The sequence below is a fragment of the Dipodomys spectabilis genome, unplaced genomic scaffold (assembly GCF_019054845.1).
Source record: "Dipodomys spectabilis isolate Male_0828 unplaced genomic scaffold, ASM1905484v1 ptg000003l, whole genome shotgun sequence".
NCBI classification, from domain to species: Eukaryota; Metazoa; Chordata; class Mammalia; order Rodentia; family Heteromyidae; genus Dipodomys; species Dipodomys spectabilis.
The window spans coordinates 7,005,218-7,027,059 of NW_024870680.1; the positions used below are offsets into that span (position 1 = coordinate 7,005,218).

General features: G+C 38.8%; 1 protein-coding gene across 3 annotated transcripts; it reads right to left on the reverse strand.

The window, feature by feature from the left end:
* Positions 1 to 890: 890 nt before the first annotated feature.
* Positions 891 to 21,794, reverse strand: Ddias (DNA damage induced apoptosis suppressor). Of its 3 annotated transcripts, none has more exons than XM_042687673.1 (5): positions 21,708 to 21,794; positions 15,221 to 15,349; positions 6,374 to 6,535; positions 4,636 to 4,750; positions 891 to 3,410 (listed from the first exon to the last, which is right to left on the reverse strand). In XM_042687673.1, exons 2-5 carry the CDS (start codon positions 15,331 to 15,333, stop codon positions 1,017 to 1,019), a joined length of 2,784 nt encoding a protein of 927 aa, XP_042543607.1. In that variant the 5' UTR covers positions 15,334 to 15,349; positions 21,708 to 21,794; the 3' UTR covers positions 891 to 1,016. The 3 variants fall into 3 exon arrangements, with proteins under 3 accessions (XP_042543607.1, XP_042543614.1, XP_042543598.1); XM_042687680.1 differs by lacking the exon at positions 21,708 to 21,794 and adding an exon at positions 21,619 to 21,650 and having other exon boundaries at positions 891 to 3,245; XM_042687664.1 differs by lacking the exon at positions 21,708 to 21,794 and adding an exon at positions 21,619 to 21,650.
* Positions 21,795 to 21,842: the final 48 nt, after the last annotated feature.

Sequence of the window (21,842 nt, forward strand, 5' to 3'; positions counted from 1 at the left end):
CAGGCCCTGAGTTCAAGCCCTAGGACTGGCAAAACAAACAAGATTCCAAAAAGAGCTATAAGGACTCACTAGCCCAGACAGATGACCACTAAGATGGTGTGCATCCCTTTGAGACTAGAAGCAGTGGCGTTCTGAGTATTGTATAGGTATGAAGAAGGGAATGCCAGATGTTTTCAATATTCCCCATAAGGTGGAGCAAAGAGCAGGCAACTGGCTGGAGAGAGCAAAGAGAGCGAAGATTTGGAATAGTTGAAGAGAAAAGCAAAGAATAGATAAAAGACTTCATAGGTGCAGAGGAAGGTCTGGAAACTGCTGTTGATTTGGGCTACTGTTCTCACTCCAAACACACTTGTTATAGAATATGCAGGCTTCCAACCATCTGTGTATTCTGCTTCTATCAGACCAAGCCGTGAGTAAAGGGTCTCACTTAAATTGTTTACCTCTTTTTTTTTTTTTTTTTGGGTCCAGTCGTGGGGCCTGAACTCTGGGCCTGGGCACTGTCCCTCAGCTCTCAGCTCAAAGCTAGCGCTCTACCACCTGAGCCACAGCCGCACTTCTGTCTTTTTCTTTTTGCTTATGTGGTGCTGAGGAATCGAACCCAGGGCCTCAGGCATGCAAGGCAAGCGCTCTACCACTGAGCCACCTTCCCAGCCCTGTTTACCAGACTCTTATCCAATATACTAAAATCTTTTCAATTAAGTGGTCTTTTAGCTTTATCTCACAAACTTAGGATAGTTGATTTACTACATAGCTGCTGTTTCTGATATCAGAACAATTTAAGATTTATGTCTGTTCTTCAAAGGCTTTATTTCTATATATACCTGAGATTTTTAAACTATAGTCAACAGTATAAGATAAAGTGCACAGGCAGGGGAAACAATGTATTTAAATTTTTAAAGGATCAGTATTACTACATACGTTTTTCTTTACTTTTCTCCAAGAGTTCAAAATGTAAAGAATTACCTCTTATGCCACTGGAGGCCAAAAAGTTTCCAAACATTGTGTTCAATGACTTTTTATGAAAACAATTCAGGTGACCAGGTGCTCTCAGCCATGAAAGGTGGGCGGTTTTCTGAAAATGGAAGGCAAGACCTAACATCTGAAAAAGAATCAAGTCCAAGAACTGACTCTTTGGAAATGCAGACTGACCTTTCAGAGTTACATTTAGGACTTTTCTGTTTTGCTTTACTCCTATTTTTAAATTCCTTCTTAATTAAACACACACTGGCTTTTTGTTTGACTTGTTTTTGTTTCTTTCTCGGTAACTCTTTTTGATTGGAGGAATTATTGGCAGCAAGGCATTTCCTTAGAGCCATGACTTGAAATCCAAGCGTATCTGAAATAAATACTTTTTGTGTGGTAGGAGGTACCCATTCATCACTATCAGTCTTAAGGCACTCAGCAATTGGAGAGTGATTGAAAACCTCTGGTGGTGTAATTCTCGACGTAATGTGACTTCTGGACTTCTGGGTAGGTGTTTTAAAATTTTCTGGACAGCTTGGAATAATTCGCTGTTTGTCATTTTCAGAAGGAACTTGTATTTTTTTATCGTTAGCATCACAATTGCAGTAAAAGGCAGTTAAGTTTCTGAAAGTTCCATTTATCCCATGGATTCTTGTTCGGTGGAATCCTGCAACTGGTGTTGACTGTGAACAGGGAATGAAGTCTTGGCTATCTTCAAAATCATATTCTGAATCTGAGTGAAATTGCGGTGGAGGTGAGCATGTTCTTGGATACCTAGAGGCTGACAGGCTTTGTAAGAAGACTTTTTGTGAAGACTGGCTAGAGTTTGCAGAGTGTGATCTTGGTAGAATATTATACTCTGCAGGGCAATTTTCAGTCAAAGATGTTTCCCCCTGTAACAAAACATCCTGTGATCTCTTTGTAATTTCTGTTGCAGTATCCATATTTTTGGCAATATTATTGAAGAGATCGGCAGAAGCATTGTAGCTACCTTCAAGATCAGCAGAATAGCTCTGTGTTAAGGTAGTATTGGTATGTCCATAAGACATTTCTTTCAGTGTATTAGTACTTCTATTTGGACTATCATGAAGAGTTTCTAAAGGATATGTAAGTTTTTTGCAAATTGTAAAACTGTCATCTTGGTTCCTAGGCCACTTGTAATACTGCTTCTTTTCTAATTTGCAAGGACCAGAAACACCATTGTACTTTTTGGGACACAATGTTGTCACCATTTCTTTCATTTCTGAATGTGACTGTCCTCCACATGTATTAAGGTATTTAGCACTGACATAAGAATGGTCACTCCCTAAAGTTTGGGGCCTAAGGGAAATTTCATCCCTATGTGAGAAAATCCTGGAAGTCTTTTTAAGAATAATTGTTGTTTCTAAATCTTGTGAAGGGAGAAACTGAGCTGACAGGTAAGTTTTTGATAGGAAATATTCTGAAATATCTTTTTTATTACTGCTTAAAGAAATAGGATTACTGCTTAAAGAAATAGGGTCTGCTGTATTATCTGGGTATAAATCCTTTTGAATACTAGCACTAGCATTCGCTTCACAGTTGGACAAGTAGTTATTTTTGCTGGAGCTTTCTTTGACTGTTGCTTCTAATGATGAAGATATAGGTGGTATTGCTCTGGTAGCAATCTGCAAAGTCACAGATGATCCATTGTGGTCTGCATCACATTTATGGGTGTTACGTCCTATAGCATACTTCCTTCTTTTGGCATCTATTGGGGTTACAGCAATCTCACTTTCAATAACAGCCAAAAACTTGTTCAGACTTTCAGACAATGGCAGATCATCCCAAATCATAGAATCACAATCCTGGTAACAGCCAGCTGTCTCTTCAGGTCTGCGGGATGAAGGCAGACAGCATGTAGATTTCTTGTGAAGGCCAGTGATGGTATCTATATCAAAGTGCTGGTGGGAATGACTATCCTTACCCTTCTTTTCTGCTGTACTGTTTTTATCCATATATGAAACAAAGCTCCATGAGCCCTGCGTGGGATCATGGCTGCTACTGGTACCAGTGATCTCTGCAAAGGAGGTATACTTGCTGTTTTGGTGAAGAGTCCCAATGGCCATGTTTTGTTCTGAAGCTGAAAATTCACCATTTTCTGTTAGTTGTGAGACAATGGAAGTGAGTTCAAGTGATGGTTGCCAGAATGTTAAAAAATTATTACTGTTATGGGACTCCACAAGATAGGAAGTGCTATCAGAGCCATGTATGCTGCTGAGATCACTAGATGAGTGGCCTTCCGGTTCCTTTGAATTGGAAGACTGCAAAAGATGATGGAAGTAGTCAATAACAGTGAAGCCTGCAACATGTGGGTCTGGTCGAACAATCTGGCAAGCTACCAGTGCTTGGACTTCTCTTTTGTGGTCGTAACACTGGTATAAGAAGTTACTGGAATCAGAACCATGTCCACATTGTTTTTCAAAATTCTACAAAAGAGTAAATGAATTTAAATGAGAATAACAACTTCTTCCTTTGGTTCAAATTAAGAAACAAGGACTTAAAGCTTTAATGAAATATAACCATAATGCTTCTAATTTCCTTTAGTGTTATAAGGAGAATAGCATATGTAAAAGAATATAAATCTTGGAATAAAGAGACATCTTCAAGTCTTTGTTCCAGCACTTTCTAGTAGTTGGGACCTGGGCAAGTTTTTTAATCATTTTAAGTTTCTGTTTTCTCATTTACAAAATGAAGATTATTTAACAACAATAAAATTGAACAGTTCTCAGCAAACAGCAGTTGTTAAATAGCAACTACCACTGTATTTGAGAGAAAGAAAATTGAAAAGCCAACCTTCTAATATTTAAAACAAGTAAAGCTCTATAACTCCTTTTCATCCTCTTGACTTTTTCCTTACTCTTCAGTTGTGGATTGCTTTATTCTCTCATTTTTAAATCCTGATTTTGCAATGGGTATCTCCATTTGTTCCCTGTAGTTAAAACTATTACTCCTTTAGAGTCTGTATATAACGCTTTCTTTTCTTTTTTGTCGGTTGTGGGGCTTGAACTTTGGGCCTGGGTTGTCCTTCAGCTTTTCAGCTCAAGGCTATCACTCTACCACTTGAGGTTTTCTGGTGGTTAATTGGAGATAAGAGTCTCATACTTTCCTGCCCAGGCTGGCTTTGAACTGTGATCCTTAGATCTCAGCTTCCTGAGTAGCTAGGATTATAGGTGTGAGCACCGGCGCCCAGCTATAACTCTTTCTATGGTCCCTTTTATAATTAAGATCATTTTAAGACCCTTCAACTTAGCCTCTTCTTAATATTTTTATCAATACTCAAAGAGATTTGTCTGTGTTACTCCCCCCTTTCCCTTTCAAACAAAATAAAATTAAAAATTAGAGAGATGATACTTTGAAGAAAATTCAGAGTGAAATAAAAACCAAATATCAAAATTAAATATCTAACACTTTTCTGAATTTACAACAAATTCATACTTTTAAAACTTTAAAAACATTTGACCTGGGCTTTTCTGACTTTTTAACAAGGAAGTTGTCACCTACGAAGTTTAAACATATCATCTATAGGATATTTTTAAAGTACTTCTATATATTTTCAAACTTACACAACACCTTAAAATGACTTTGTAAATTCAAATTATTTCATTAAATGGGAACTAAGAGAATGCAAAAAAGAAAGTTAGTTTTAATTACCGTCACTCCAAAAACAAAGCTTTGTCCAAGAAAGCATGTTTCAACTGCTTTAGTTAACAGGTTCTGAGTTGTATCATTATCCAGTATCTTTGGAACTTTAAGATTCTGAATATACCTTGGAAACAAAATAAAAATAGTAAAGAGAGAAGCTTTGAAATTTTAAGTTGTAATCAAGTCAGAAGACTTAGTTAAAAAAATGCAGTTACATACAGAGGAAAATGATTTTATAGTGCCTGTGCTGGTTGCTCATGCCTGCAATCCTAACTACTCAGGAGGCTGAGATCTGAGGATTGTGGTTTGAAGCTAGTCCAGGCAGGGAAATCCATGAGACTCTTATCAACAATAAACTAAAAAAGCTGGAAGTGGAGCAGTGGCTCAGGTAGTAGAACACTAGCCCTGAGCAAAAGAAGCTCAGAGAGTATTCTGGTCTGAGTTCATTTGTGGCGCAGGTACTGTGTGCATGCACGCACAATTCTATAAGGTATGTATTTTGTGTTCAGTTTCTCCTTGCATAGAGAGACAAAAAAATTGAAAGTCCACCAAAATTTATTCAATCAAGTGTGAATGAAATAGATGCTTGCCTAATCTTCAGGCTCAGCAATTACACTAGAAAAAAAAAGTAGCAAAGTAATGGTTTTTCCTTTCTGGCAATTCTGGTTCCTCTAGTATCCCCTCCTTCAAATCAGTTTGCCCTCAATTACAAAGACATGAACATAGATTTCCATCTGCTAAGTGATGAGGGAAGAAGGCAGAAGGTAAAGGGCAGAAAATTTAGTTATTTATGCAGGCTCTTACATTGTCAGGATACCTGGACTATTTTATTAGGTCAAATTGTGTGGAGAAAGTGTAAGTGAAAGAAATAATAAAATTTTGACTTCTGATATGCAAATATTCCCTCAAAAAACTTTCTAAGGAGACCATAAGCAGTGAAATATTAACTTCCCTTTAAATAGCTCTACAGTTTAAAACCATTTTATCTAGCTACTCAGGAGATTGAGATATGAGGATCACAGTTGAAAGCCAGCCCAGGTAGACAGATCTAAGTGATTATTTTCAATTGATTAGCAAAAAAGTGGAACTAGAGGCATGGCTCAAGGGGCAGAATACCAGTTACAAGAGCCAAGCTAGAGTGAGAGGCCTTTAGTTCAAGCTCCTATACTGGTATGTGTAAACATGTACACACATTAGATTTTATCTTATCTAAATTTCTCTAAATTGAAGTTTTATAATACTTTTATAAAAGCTTACTCTAATAGAAGTAACAGCAACCTGGTATGTATCAGTAAACACAGTTTTCTTTCCCAGTTATTATTATTTTTTTTGGTGGTACTAGGTATGAATTCAAGATCTCCTATTTGCTAGATAGGTACTGTACCACTTGAACTATGCTCCAAGCACTTTTTGCTTTAGATTTTTCAAACTGGGTCTCTATCCTCGGATCCTCCAATTTAGACATGCTTCATAGCAGATATAGCATTACCATATTCAACCTTTTTGGTTGACATGGAGGGCCTCATGATTGTTTTCCCAGGAATGGCCTAGAACCAGTCCTCTTTTAGCCCTCAAGTATCCAAGATTACAACGTGAGCCACCACACAGGGCTCATTTGATTATCTTTTAAGGGAATTGATGACCTTGAGTCAAAAGATCATCTTTTTATTGAAATTACATTAGCTTTAAAACACTTCCAATTTTATTTATATAGTATAGGAAAAAGAGTGTTTTAAAATATTCTTACCTGTGCAAAGCAGTGGCAGTAAGACCAAAAAATGTATCTAAGCAGCTCCCAAATACAGTGATGACAAACAATTTGTTTGATTCTGCAACTTTTACAGAAAGTTTATATCTGTAACTGGCATTTTCAGCTTCACTAGTATAGCCACATTTTGGACAATTAAACCTAGAAAAGTGGGGCGAAGAAAGTACCAAGATGATCATTAAAATCCATTTTCATTGGGGCTGGGAAGGTGGCTCAGTGGTAGAGCGCTTGACTTGCATACATGAGGCCCTGGGTTCGATTCCCCAGCACCACATAAGCAAAAAGAAAAAAACCTGGAAGTGACGCTATGGCTCAAGTGGTAGAGCGCTAGCCTTGAGCTGAAGAGCTGAGGGACAGCGCCTAGGCCCAGAGTTCAGGACCCATGACTGGACCCCTCCCCACCCCCCCAAAAAAAAATCCATTTTCATTTGAAGAAGTTAGTTAAACCTGAAAAGTGAAAAAAAAAATTAAAATATTTTATACAAATATTCTTTTTTTTTTTTTTTTGTCAGTCGTGGGGCTTGAACTCTGGGCCTGGGCGCTGTCCCTCAGCTCTTCAGCTCAAGGCGAGCACTCTACCACTTGAACTACAGCGCCACCTCCGGTTTTCTGGTGTTTTTTTATTGGAGATAGGAGTCTCGCGGTCTTTCCTGCCCGGGCTGGCTTTGAACCGAGATCCTCAGATCTCAGCCTCCTGAGTAGCTAGGATTACAGGCGTGAGCCACCAGCACCCGGCTACAAATATTCTTAGTAACTTCAATAACTTTGGAATTTCTTTATGCATAATACTTGCGATATTGAATTGATAGGAAGCTGATGAAAAATTGTGTGCATGTAGAGAAAGAGTAATAATCTTGAAATCTTTATATATCAAATACTTAACTAATTTCATTTTTAATCATTTTTAACTTTAGTAGAATCTTCAATATTTCAGATTATAAAATTACATATAAAACCCATAATATTTAACTTCTTTTCAAGGTAATAAACAATTGTACCAGTCTTTCAAGTCAAGAAGTATACATTGGGGGCTGGGGCATAGTTCAAGTAGTAGAGGACCTGCCTAGCAAATATGATGCCCTCAGTTCAAACCCCAGTACTGTAAAAACAGTATGTGCCAAGTGTAACTTAACAGTCATGTATTTTGAGTCAGCTACCAGGTTTTGGCACCCCAAAAATTGGTACCCCAATTTTTGAGTGACTTGTCTGTACAATTTTGGACTGAGAAAGGAAAAATGTAGCAGGCTAAAATAGAAATCTTGTCAGATAAATGTTAGCTTGCATCTTTCTAATATCAAGTATTGTAATTATTGACATTTCTTTCATCATTTGCAGTAACATAGAATTGTGGGTGTCAAGCTCACTTGAGCTATGATCCAAGCCATCCCCTAAGGTGCCTCCCCTCACCCCCAAGCATTTTTCTAGCACTTCAGGAGCTGGCCTTGAACTCATGGGTCCTGCTGCCTCTTGGAATATAGGGATGGACCACTATGCCCCATTTTTTTACATCTACTCTTAGCCTTGTGCATGCCAGGCAAGTGCTCTACCACTGAGTTACATCCCTAGCCAGTATTTTCCTCTTTTTTTTTTTTTTTTTTGGCTTTTAATACTTTATAATTTTGATTTCCATTTTGACTCCTCATCTAGCACATGGCTTAAAATGTATTATCATAGCTAATACTAGAACTTTGTTTTTCATATTGCTTGTAATCTGACCTAAAACAGAGTGTCAAAGACAAACAGCAATGTTAAAATCAGATATATAAACTTATTAAGATTGTTGCCAGATAGCCACTAGAGGGAGTAGCTCTCAAAATGACTTTTCAATAAGGCCTTCGTATAAGATATTACTGGTACAACCTGTGTTGCTTTATGTTTGTGTTGCCATACTGTAGATAAAGCTTTCCTAATTCCTTTATATACTTTTATGTAAGGCTGCTGGAGGTTGTACTGTAGGTTGGTCATAGAATCAAGTGACTCACTTCCTTTCAGGGGATACAGCTACTTCTCACTAGTACTAAGCTTGAATGAAATAAATTAAGTGTTCTACATATTAGAATATAAACTAAGTGTTTCAGTATATATCAGAATTTTTAAAGGTTATGTGTAATTATGTCTAATGTAATTTTTCAAGCAATCTCAGTATAATATGCATCAGTGTGTTGTAATTTAGAAATGTTTTCAACACACATTTTACATTCTCTATTTACCCAATTTACAAATGAGGAGATTGGGCTGAAGTTTTGCCCAAGGAGATAAAGTTAGTAAATTCTATGAACCAAATCCAAGGCTTTGTATTCCTAAACCTCAAGGTAAAAAAAAAAAAGAAAATAGAGTATTGATAACCCAACTAAATGTATACATATTCTATATGTATTTATAAATAAAGTACACATGTGTACTGAAGATATTTATTTATATAGTTGGTTCATCTGTTTGGGAATGAAGATGAATTAAAATAAATATTAGTATGGTATAATAGATATTACAGCCTCTCAAACTTAATAGCATTACAAATCATCTATGAATCTGTTAAAGATTTTAGTCAGCAAGTTTGGGACAAGGCCCAGACTTCTGAATTTCTGCTAAGTTCCTAGTTGTACTGAGCTGACCTAAAAGTTCTATAGCTCACACTGTTGATAAGGAACACATTCAAATCACAGTACCTATGCTGATATATATAAACTCTAGAGACACTATTTCTAAAATGAGTTTATTTTTAAAATTTTGTTTTTGGTTTTTTTTTTTTTTTGGCTTATGTGGTACTGAGGAATTGAACCCAGGTTCTCATGCATGCTCTACAAGCCCTCTACCACTAAGCCAAATTCCTAGCAACTTAGAAGGAGTTTATATATAGACTCTACAACATTATGTTATAGAATATCAACCTTCAATCTTTTTGGTCGTATCTTTTACACTCTTAAAATAATTTAGAACACTAAAGAACTTTCATTTATGTGGATAAAAATTTTTAATTGTTAGAAGACCTAATTGACAAAGATTATATATTCAAGGTAAACAATATGATTTGAAATAAAAAACACTGCAATGCAATGATTATCATCATATAGCCACCATTACCCATACTGAACACTTGATCCCTAAAACTTGTCCATCTTATGACCATCTTTCTATATTTCTAACTGGAGTGACAAATTACATAAAAGTTGGAAATGAAATAAAACTGAGAGAAATTTTTAAAAATAAAATAAAAAATATTAGAATATGAAACAATACTCATTAAAAATATACCCATTTCATGGTTAAAACATTTAAAAATGTAATTATGTCCTCAAAAAATAAGTGAAATGTTTTACATTCTGCAAATCTCTTCAATGTCTGGCTTAATAAATAAACAACAACAATAACAAAAACCTTCTGGATTTATAAGTCTGCTTTCCTTCCCACTGGTATAGCATCATGTCATCTGGCATTGAGAATCTCCCCTACATATTCATGACAGAATGAGAGTAAAAAATGAAAATAATAACTTAGAACTAAACATATCCCTTCAAACATTAGAAATACAGACTATACAAAATAACGAAAAACATTTTTCCCCCCAGTTCTGGGGCTTGAACTCAGGACCTGGGTGTTGTCTGTGAGTTTCTTCTGCTCAAGGCTAGCAGCTCCACTTCTGGCTTTTTTGGTAATTTATTGGGGATAAGGGATTTCACAGACTTTCCTGCCTGTGAATCTCAGATCTCAGCCTTCTGAGTAGGTAAGATTACAGGCATGAACCATCAGTACCTGACAATATTTCTGGGTTTTTTGTTTTGTTTTACTGGTCTGAAAGCAGGACTTGAGCTTGGTATCTGATGCTTTCCTTCATTGGCTAGCATTCTACCAACTTAAGTAGGCCTACAACCTCAAAATCTCTCTCCCCCTAACCCAAAATATTTCTTAAGGCTTCCATACAGTATTTCCTTCCTTAAAGAAGTAAGCTATAAAGTATGGTTAATGTGCTTGCAACTCAATTGGACTTGCTTACGTAAATGATACAAACTGGTTGGAAATAGAGGAGAGGATAGTCTGCTATGATTTTCATTTTAAAATAGGAAGTTATCCATATTTGACACTAATGGCTCACATCTGTAATTTTAGCTACTCAAGGGACCGAGAACAGAGGATCTTAGTTTGAGGCTAGTCTGGGTAGAAAAGTTGTTAGAGGGCTGGGAAGGTGGCTCAGTGGTAGAGCACTTGCCTTGCTTGCTCAAGGCCCTGGGTTCGATTCCTCAGCACCACATAAGCAAAAAGGAAAAAAAAGCCAGAAGTGGTGCTGTGGCTCAAGTGGTAGAGCGCTAGCCTTGAGCTGAAGAGCTGAGGGACAGCGCCCAGGCCCAGAGTTCAGGCCCCACAACCGGACCTCCCCCCCCCTCCCCCCAAAAAAAAGAAAAGTCTGTAAGATTCCAATCTACATTTGCACAGCAAAAGCCTGGAAGCATGGCTCAAGTGCAGTGGTATCTGAGCAAGCTTTTTAAAGACACAGTATCACAAAATAAACCAAACCAAACCAAAACTCATTAGGGACCAAGACAGAAATCTAGACTAAAGGTACTGTAGGCCCCTTGTCCATAATTTTTTTTTAGGAAAGCACATATATACATTATACATATACTATTTTTCACACACCACAGTCTCTTTGAGGCTATAAAATATTGTATTGAAAAAGCTGGTGGCCAATGGCTCACACTTTTAATCCTAACTACTCATGAGGCTAAGATGTATGAATCTCAGTACAAAGCCATCTCTATGTGTGAGTCCTGTGGCTTGAACTCAGGGCTTGGGCACTGTCCCTGAGATTCTTTAGCTCAAGGATAGCATACAAAGCCATCTTCAACAAATTGAAAAAGATATTTAGCTCTAATTAATCAGCAATAACCTCAAAATGGATGTGTCTTAAGTGGTAGAATGCCAGCCAGAACTTATACCATCTTCTAAAACATAAAACTGCTATGGCTGTTGTTGCTAAAGATTTGGAGTTCAAAAAAGCCTTTTTTCCTTGCCAACTTTCCCCATTTTAGCCAATTTCTAACAGGTTTCATTATATGATATTTACTACATATATGCAAAGTACTTTGAAAATAATCATCCATCCTCATTCATTACTTTTACTTTTCATTTCTCTTGTTTCACTAAAATTTTACCACTTGGGCCATAGTACAACTTCTGGTTTTCTCAGTGGTTTACTGGACATAAGAGTCTCAAAGACTTTCTAGCCCGGGCTGGCTTTGAACTGCAATCCTCAGATATCAGCCTCCTGAGTAGCTAGGATTACAGGTGTGAGCCACCGGCACCCAGCTTCCACTAAAATCTTTAGGGAACAGTCACTTTGCTCTTTAGTATTATTAAGATCTTCTGCAAAGGATAGTGTAGAATTCCTTTATAAACTTAATGTGTGACAGCTGTGGGAAACTGAAAGTGAAGAATTTCTTTTCCTGTGTTGGCCGATTCCAAGTAAGAAAAAATGAAAGCAGAAATAAAGTAAAAGCACCAGATGTTATGGGAATACTTTTGTAGTACTGTCCAAGGCAGTATTTAAAGAGAACAGGTTAACTGTTCTGTGGACTGTGTTTCCCCAGGAAATGACCAACAGCTGTGGGGATTTCATGAGCCTACCATGGTCTAGTTAGATCTCTTTCCTAGGGATTTTAAGTAGTTTGGAGGTAATATGGTGATTATAAATGTAGACAGCAGTCAAATTGTTTAGTCTTGAATGTTTCTGCCCCTAATTAGCTAATTGTGTGATTTTTGGCAAGTTACTTTTCTAAGCGTTAGTTGTTTCCTTGGAAGCTGGCATTGACAGTAGCATTCAATGTTCTGTTAAAAATACCACATCTACAAAGTTTCTAACAGTGCTGTAGCATATACCAAACATTTGTTAAAAAAAAGTTTTTTTCATGCCTGGAATCCTAGCTACTCAGGAGGCTGTGATCTGAGGATCACAGTTCGAAGCCATCCAGAACAAGAAGTCTATAAGACTCTTATCTCTAATTAAATATAAAAAAACAGGAAGTGGAGCTGTGGCTCAAATAGTAGAGTGCTAGCCTTGAACCAATAAGAAAAGTGCCCAGGTCCTGAATTCAAGCCCCAGGAATGCCCCCTCCCTGAACCCTTCCCCTGCAATTTTTTTTTAAGTACTAAGATCTGAACTCAAGGTCTCATGCTTGCTAGGCAGGCATTCTACTACGGAGTCACACAGCAAGATAATTTTTTTTGGAGGGCAGTACTAGGGTTTAGACTCTGGGCCATGTACTTGCTTTTCAGGTGGTAGTCACTTAAGCTACACCTTCAACCATCATAAATGTTATATATTGGCATTACTAGTCAAAGAAGTAACAATGGCATTATACTTCAACCTAAATTTTTGTTAAAGATTGTCTTTAACAACATGAAGAGTTCCAAAGTTAAAAATGTTATACCTACCTACAATATTGCATATAGACAACCAACTATATATCACAGAACTGTTCTAAGCATGTTATGTAATTTACTTGATCAGGTAATATTTTCTTTCTCCATTTTTAGGCTTATTGCCACAAAGCTGTGAGAGGCAGGGTTAGGATCTGAATCCAGGCAGTCTAGCTCCACAGAATAATGCTTTTAACCTTCATGAATGAAGTATATTTACAAAAGATTTTTAATAAAAGTAGCTATCATTTCAGAAATTCTAACATATCATGTACTTACCAAGATACTACTGTGTATTTTCTTTGCAATTATTTCACGTTGTAGGTATTGCTAATTCATTTTTACAAATGAATGATTAGACTCTCAGAAGTTAAATACAATTGGTAAGTATCAGAGCCTACCAAGTCATACTATTAGTATCAGCACCTACCTGCAACCTGCTTCTGAAATTTGAAACTGTTAACAATTATACTACACTACCTCTAAGAGTGGATCCTGGTAAGAAAAATAGCCCACGATTCTCAGTCATTTCCACTAACAGGCAAGAACATAAAAATGGGTGAACCTAATACAATTAAGACATTATCAAACTGTCACTTATTCATTTAGCAAACATTTGTTAGATATTTTCTATGAATCAAGCCCTAAGCTGGATGTCAAAGATTTAATGATGAATTAACAGTCTTTTTCTCTCAGAGCTTACAAATAAAAACTTGAGTGGATTAATACAGGAACAGTGATAACTATTTTGAGGATGACTCGATGTGAGACAGAACTGCTAATCCCTCTCCACTCACATTCAGTTCTTTTTTTGGGGGGAGAGGGGGTAGTACTGGGGCTTGAACTTAGGGGTTTCACCCCATTACTTGGTTTTTTGCTCAAGGCTGGTGCTCTACTCTAAGCGATTTCTCTACTTCTGGCTTTTTGTTGGTTAATGAGGTAAGAGACACAGACTTTTCTGCCGAGGCTGGCTTTGAACTTTGATTCTCAGACCTTAGCCTCCCAAATAGCTAGGCTCACAGCATAAAACACCAGTGCCCAGTTCACAATCAGTTCTAACGAGACAAAAAGGCCAGTTAGGAATGGCTGGCTCATTACTCTTATATTCTACTAGGTACTCAACATGTTTATCAGATCTCCAGAGAGAAAACACTTGTGAGGAACTATTACTTCTTCTCTACAAAGATGAGAGCTAGATCCTAAGCTCTCAGTTACACATGGCCTTCACCCTACACCCTAATAAAGAATCATGTGTCAAACACCATTCTAGCTCCTGAAAGATGACTACAAGCTGAGTATTCAGAATCTAAAAATCTGAAATTCAAAATGCTTCCAATTCTGAAATGTTTTAAGCATGGATAGGTCATTAAAAAAGTTTTGGATTTTGGAACATCTTGATTTTGCATTTTTAGATTTGGAATACTCAACCAGGAAAAGTGTATGGAAATATTTGTATATTTGAAAAATTCTGAGATTAAGAACATTTCTGGGGGCTGGGAAGGTGGCTCAGTGGTAGAGCACTTACCTTGCATGCATGAGGCCCTGGGTTCGATTCCTCAGCACCACATAAGCAAAAAGAAAAAAGCCGGAAGTGACGCTGTGGCTCAAGTGTTAGAGCGTTAGCCTTGAGCTGAAGAGCTGAGGGACAGCGCCCAGGCCCAGAGTCCAGGTCCCACGACTGGACACCCCCTCCCCCCCAAAAAGAACATTTCTGGTCCCAAGCATTTCAGATAATGCATACTCAACATTGATGATATAGTCTTACTTCACTGAAGTAAAACATGCTTGAGGATCATGCAAAAACAAAAAACCTCTTCTTTATTTCCAGAGATATAGTATAAATGTGGGCTATGAGCCAGGGGCCAGTGGTTTACACCTGTAATCCTAGCTTCTCAGGAAGCTGAGATCTGAGGATCATGGTTTAAAGCCAGCTTGCAGAAGGAAAGTTCATGTGACTTTTATCTCCAACAAACTATTCAGAAAAAGCTGGAAGCCGTGCTATGGCTCAAGCGGTAGAGTACTGGCCTTGAGCAAAGAGAGGCTCAGGATACTGTCTACGCTCTGAGTTGAAGCCCCAGGAGTGGCAAAAAAAAAAAAGCGGCGGGCGTGGGGGTGGGATGGGGTGGGGATGGAGGCGCAGGCAGGCGGGCTATGACTTAACACCAGGACTGGGATTTGGTCTCTGAGAAGTTACTTTTTCTTCTCTGAAGTAGGTATTGGTCAAAGTGTTGGCAGTAACTTGAAACTCCCCTCTAGAAACTGGATTACCAGCCAATTCTATTCTGGGATTTACATAAGAACCAAGAATCCCTGAGAGAATCCTGTACTGTTATAGTGATTTTAGTCCTCAATTGCCTTTGAGCCAGGGAAGTCTGTAGTGAATACTTTATTTATTCTCCCAGTCTTTACTTTTACCTTTTGGAGACCAGGATTATCCGAGAGAAGCACTTCTGACATGATGGATAGATAAAACTTGAATTCTGGAGAGCAAGTACTGAGGCAAGAAGAAATTTTCTTCTTCCATTCATGCGTTTCTACTGTGACCTACAACACAAAACAACAATGTGAATGAATAGCAAATTTCTAATTATAAGGAAAACCACATAAAACCATTTCAGCTAAGTTTCTTTTGTTTTATTTCCAAAGTTAAGGCAGCATTTGTTTGGAAGGCAATGAGTGTAATTGGAAAATTAAACTTTTTCTGCTTAATTGAAAATTAAGTTGAAAGTAGTGGCTCAAGCAAATACTATTTCTGAACAAATGCTCCATTACAGTAGTCTAGAAAGAATATCACATCCTATTTACCCTTTATAAGATATAGAATGTGTACTTTACAGGACGATGTTCTGTCCCTCAGCTCTTCAGCTCAAGCACAGTGCTCTACCACTTGAGCCACAGTGCCACTTCTGGTTTTCTGGTGGTTTACTGGAGACTAGAGACTCATGTACTTTCCTTCCTGGGTTGGCTAAGAACCCGGATCCTTAGATCTCAGACTCCTGAGTAGCTAGGATTACAGACATGAGCCACCCACACCCGGCTTTGCTGTTTCTTGCCATTCTGACTTGGACAAGACTGAATCTTCTCAGCATAGTTTTGATTTACATTTCCTTTATGGGTCAGAATGTTAAACAATTCTTCATGTATTAGCATTTTTCTTTTTCCTTTTTGTTTCAGCCCTGGGGCTTGAATTCAGGACCTGGTACTTGTTCTTGGGTTTTTGTCTCAAGGCTAGAGCTCTACCACTTGAGCCACAACTTCATTTCTGGCTTTTTGGTGTTTAACTAGAGGTAAGAATCTCATGGACTTTGCTTCTGGGGCTAGCTTTAACTTCAATCCTCAGATATCTTCCTCCTGTGTAGCTAGAATTACAGGCATGAGTGGCACTTGTATTTCTTAAGCTGAGAACTGTTCAATTTGTGTGCCCACTTATGAACTGGATAATTTTTTTGGTGTTTGAGCTCTTCATATATTTTTGGATATTAATCCTTTATTCATTCAATAATTGAGATTATCTCCAACTTTGTGGCTCTTGGTTCTGATAATTGTTTCTTTTGCTGTGCAAAATCTTAATTTGATAGTCTCATTTGTCAATTCTTGTTCTGATTTCTTGGACAATTAGATCCCTATTCAGAAAATCACCTATGCTTTTTCAGAGTTTTCCCTATTTTCATATAGTAGTTTCAAAGTTTTACACTAAGATCTAACTAATTCAAGTTAGTTCTTTTATAATGTGAAAGACAGGTCTTGTTTCAGTCTTCTGCACTAGGTAACTAGCTTTCCCAGCACCAATTGTTGAAGAGGCTACCTTTCTTCTATACGGAATCAAGGTGACCTTCTCTCTCTGCTCCTCACACAAAATGACTCTTTGTCTCAAGCTTTTATGTTCATAATACCTTTGCCTACAATATTCTCCTCTAGGCCTTGCAATAGCAGGCTTCTTCACATCCTACAGTAATGTTACCTAGTCATATAGCCCCATTTTATATTAGTAGACATTTCCTTCCTTAGCTTTTCTGACATCACCTGTTTTACCTAATCATAATCTATTAACAATCCTTTACATGAACTTATTTTTGTTTGTTCTATTCCACACTAATCCCTAAGCCTTCATAAAGATAGTCAATAGTCTGTTTTGTACTCTATTATATTCTCAGTGCTTACCACATAAGTACAATGAATATTCTCTGAATGAAAATAAGCAACATCTTGTAATTTAAGAAAGTTTTTAGCCCACTGCAGTCATATATACCCATAAGCTCAGCACACCTCAAGTCTTTATAGAAAAAGTGTCTTTATTTTCAGGGACTTTATACCTATCAGCATATTGTTATAGCCTGGCCACGCAAGAAAAATAAAGGAGAGGTTATTTTATAAACATAAGATATCTATTTTCTGGAACTCTCACCATACCTGGAAAAAATCTTTTTTTCTTTCTAGTTTTCTTATTGGTAGTGAATAGTTTTGTTTCTACTATGAAATAATGAGCCTTAAAAGAAGAGTTTCTCTCAGAAAACCACAGTGAAAACCAATGGAACATAAGCATGCATTTTGTTTACATAAAAAGCATTCAAGGGGCTGGGAAGGTGGCTCAGTGGTAGAGCGCTTGCCTTGCATGCATGAGGCCCTGGGTTCGATTCATCAGCACCACATAAGCAGGAAAAAAAAAGCCGGAAGTGGTGCTGTGGCTCAAGTGGTAGAGCGCTAGCCTTGAGCTGAAGAGCTGAGGGACAGCGCCCAGGCCCAGAGCTCATGCCCCATGACTGGACTCCCCTCCCCCCCCCAAAAAAGCATTCAAATCCCAGCGATAATCCCAGTTTATTCTTTCACCTCCTCATCTTTACAGATCACTTTTTTCCCATACTGTTCAGAATAAAGTTGTTATACATCATTTTGTCAAGAATGAATAAATCTTTGCTAAGAGAATCACTGACTAGTATTTAAGAGTCAATGCAATGTAAACAGCCAATTACTGTGTCAGAGACCCTGAAAAAGTGCTTGAGATTGACGGTGAGAATTACACAGATGAGAAGGCACGTAATTCAATTCATTTCACCATCGTTTTAATGGGGACTGAATGCCAGCAGCTGTGCCTATCAGCCTGGCTACTGGGGACACTAAGGTTGGGAGGCTGAGATTAGGAGGATAGTGGCTTAACATCAGCCTAAGCAAAAAGCTCATGAGATTCCCTCCACCCCCATCTCAATAGGAAAGGCTGGGCACGATGGTTTGTGTCTTGTCAGCTATAAAGGATGCATATATATGGGGTCATAGTCTAGTTCAGCTCAGACAGAAAGTGAGATTCTACCTCAAAAATATTCAGAGCCAAAAGGGCTGAAGTTGTAGTTCAAGTGCAGAGTGTCTGTCTAACAAGTAAAAAGCTCCTGAATTCAAACTCTAATTGCAAAATAAGTTAACTCTAAATTTTGAAGAGACCATATTAAAGTAAAGGATTCTTGCATTTCATTCAGCAGGCACTGAATATCTATAAAAGGTATGACATTTGCATGTGACATATACAGAGGAGCTCCATATATATACTTAATACTTATTACAGCTAATTGCATATGCCTAATTTTTTCACAATAGTGGTTATATCACAATATAGAGTAGAAGATAGAAGACAGAGTATCTTTTTTAGGGCTTTAAAATGAAATTCTATATTGTTCTAAACTATTCTTTACCTGACTTACCAAATGCTAGCTTTAGGAAATAGATTAAATCTGTAAAATGACTAGAACAAGATAAGTATGGTAGGATAATTTAAACTGACATTTCATATCTTAATGTTTTCTGCATAATTGGACACACAAGTTACTAACACTAAAAAAAAAACAAGCATGAGATATTGGATTGTTTGTAAATCAATTATGCAAGCATTAATTGCTGTTCTTTGAAAGCTAAATTGTCACTGTATATCTAAGGGCTTACTGCCCTCTAGTGGACTAATTATGTCTAAAAACTAGTAAACTTGGGAACTGAAAAGGCCAATATTATTAGTTTACTCTTTTTATTTTACCTGAAAAACTTGAACAAAACAAAACATCAAAGAAGAAACAAAACTAGGCTCTAATGTTCAGGAATATATGACTTATGGGGATCATACAATGTTTAACCGTCAATGAAGAGACAAATGAAACAACAACAAAACCCAAAACACTAACAAGATCCCCACAACTCCTCCCACAAAAAAAAGTATATTCAAACTTTAGACTTCTATATTGCAACTACTTATCTAAGGGCCAAATTTTATCTCATTAATATTGCAACGAGTAAAAGGCAATAAAATCTGAATTAAGTTTCCCTTCAAATCTTTCTAAAAAATGTTTTCCATTTCAGCAAATGGCACTATTCTCTAACCAGTCACAAGGCCAGCCAGATATGTGGGAACACATCATTTATTTCTCCTTTTTCCTCGCATCCATCAGTAAGTCCTTGAATCACTGCTACATTTTAAACCATCACTGTGTGCCAGTGGTTCATGCCTGCAATCCTAGCTACTTAGGAGGCTGAGGTCTGAGGGAAATCTCAGTTTGAAGCCAGCCAAAGCAGAAAAGTTCATGAAACTCCATCTCCAAAATAACCACCAAAAAGCTGGGCTGGAGGCATGGCCCAAATGATAGAGTGTCAGCCAAGTGAGCAAGTCAAATAAGTGCAAAGCTGAATTCAAATACTAGTTCCAGAAAAAACAAAACAAAACAATAAAGCAGCATTCATTCCCTCTTGCATACGCTACATTATTACATTACTACAAATCACCAGCATCTCCTGTTCATGCTGCTACATTAGCCTTTTAAACAGTATGATCTCTAGTGCACACCTGCCTCCCTAGACATATCTCCTACAGTTGCCTTTTCTGAAAATGTTCCAGCACCACTGGTCTTTTCTCAGGGTCATGAATACTAAGGTGTCAAGCTCTAGCCTTCTTTTAAGGATTGATCATTACTTTACTCTGGGCCTGGGCGCTGGCCCTCAGCTCTTCAGCTCAAGGCTAGCGCTCTACCACTTGAGCTACAGTGCCAATTCTGTTTGTTTGTTTTTTTTTTCTGCTTATGTGGTGCTGAGGAATGGAACCCAGGGCCTCAGGCATGCAAGGCAAGTGATCTACCACTGAGCCACCTTCCCAGCCTGAGTGTTATCTTTTTAACTATCAATCTCCTCAAGATTTTCTCAGTCCAACCAAATCTCAAAGTTCTGTTATTCATTTTCTGATTCTCCCACTAAGACAGGGTCTTGCAATGTGGCCCAGGCAGGTTTCAAATTCCTGATCCTTTGGACTAACTCTCTCCTGCATACCTGGCTCTGTTATTCACTTCCTTAGCTCGACTGAAAAATTCAATCACAAGAGGAATATATCCTTTCACTATTGTAACCCAGGCAGTCGTTGGTATAGAGGGAAACACTTAAAAATGCACCAAAATGAAGGTTTAAATGGTAGAATGCTAGCCTGAGGCAAAACGATCAATGATAGCACAGAATTCAAGCTCCAAGGCGGGGTAGAAAAAAAAAAAGTTCCCTTTGGCAAGGGGAGGGGAGAAGCAATTAATGTACTGTATAGTGAGTGAAAAATTACTTAGTTCCCTAAGACTCAAGGCTTCTGGGGTTAGGAAAAAGGATGCTTGATCTTTAAAAAAATTATTTTCAAACTGAGAAACAGGAATGAGTAAGAACAAGCTAGGTTGGGAATAGGGCTTAGCAGAGACCTCAAAGTAAGGGAGGATGTTCTTGAAGACCTCAAAGTAAGGGATGTTCTTGAAGAACAAGGAAGGCATTTGGGGATTTGGGGGCTCAGGGTCATGGTTCACTGGTAGCTGATATGTGCGAGCGCCACTAGGTTCAATCCCAGGACCACAAATAATACCAATGCCAGTAATAAACAGATTTTGTGTATTGCTGGAGCTGACTAGCTAGAGTGTGGAAAATCACTGAAGCTGGAGAGGCAGGCAGGGGTCAGACAAGAATGGGCTTGTAAACTGCATTAAGGGACTTTAGACTCACACCTAAAGGCAAACAGGAGCAGCTGACGTGTTTTAAAAGCGGAGTATCAGGATTAAATTTGCACTTTATCAGGTTATGAATGTGGAGATCCGATTGGAACGTGGCCAGCTAAAGCCGGAGAAACAGCCGGGAGGCTACTACCCACAGCTACAAAGCTGTCTTGGGGTGGAACTACAGCCATGCCGGTAAACAGTGGAGAGGGAAATGGGATCTGAGCTGCGGAGGTGGGAGATGAGGAAGGGAGTTCTAGGAAACTCTCAAGCTCCTGGTTTGAGCAGGCTCGGGTATTGTCTTCGTGCTCTCAAGATACTTTGTGTCAGGTCGCTGGAGGAAGTAGGCAGCCGGGGAAAACTGTCAGGCCGTGAGGGCTGCTGTCCAGAAAGATCACGTCCCGAACCCAAACACCCTCCGAGCCAACCCTTCTTCGAGTGGCCTGGCCTAAGACCGCTCCAACTGGCAAGACAAGCTACGTGCCCCAAGTCCCCGCTCCCTACAAGTTCCGCCTGTACCCCAACCTAAGAAAGCTCTGCTGCCACTGAGCTCCGTGCGACGACCTCTCTGATCCCGACCAGGCAGCTCGCCCGGGGGCGTACCCCAATAAACGTTCCTGGACATCTCTTTATTCCTTTCTGCGAGGTCCTTTTTCTCGCCGAAAGCCTTACACTTTGGAAGAGACCCCGCAACACTGCCTGGTAGCCAGTCCTGATCTGCACATAGCCAAGCTCTCGCTAGGATGAAAAACGTCCATCCAACACAGGACATGTCAATAAACAAACGTGCGCGGCGTGCAGGCAGCACCGACCAGCACGCCCTTCTACCGTCATGGCCGCCCGACGTGAAACGCAGACTCACAGTTGCACGCCACCCTCGGGCGCTCGCCAAGAGCCCCTTTCCCGCAACTCCTCACCTGAGGCGGAGAACGTGGGGAGCCGCCCGGGCAGAGGCCGAGCAGCGCCGGGCGACTGAACCCGGCAGCGGCGACACCAGCTCCTACCAGTCGAATCTCCCGCGTCCCCTTCCGCCGGAAATGACGTCACGACGC

Excerpts from the sequence above, each read along its gene's own strand:
- Ddias (XM_042687673.1), bottom strand. The coding sequence starts at position 15,333 with ATGAATGGAAGAAGAAAATTTCTTCTTGCCTCAGTACTTGCTCTCCAG. Across the intron at positions 6,536-15,220 it reads ATAATCCTGGTCTCCAAAAG|GTTTAATTGTCCAAAATGTG; the intron begins GTAAAAGTAAAG and ends CCACTTTTCTAG. Across the intron at positions 4,751-6,373 it reads ACTGCCACTGCTTTGCACAG|GTATATTCAGAATCTTAAAG; the intron begins GTAAGAATATTT and ends TTTGTTTCCAAG.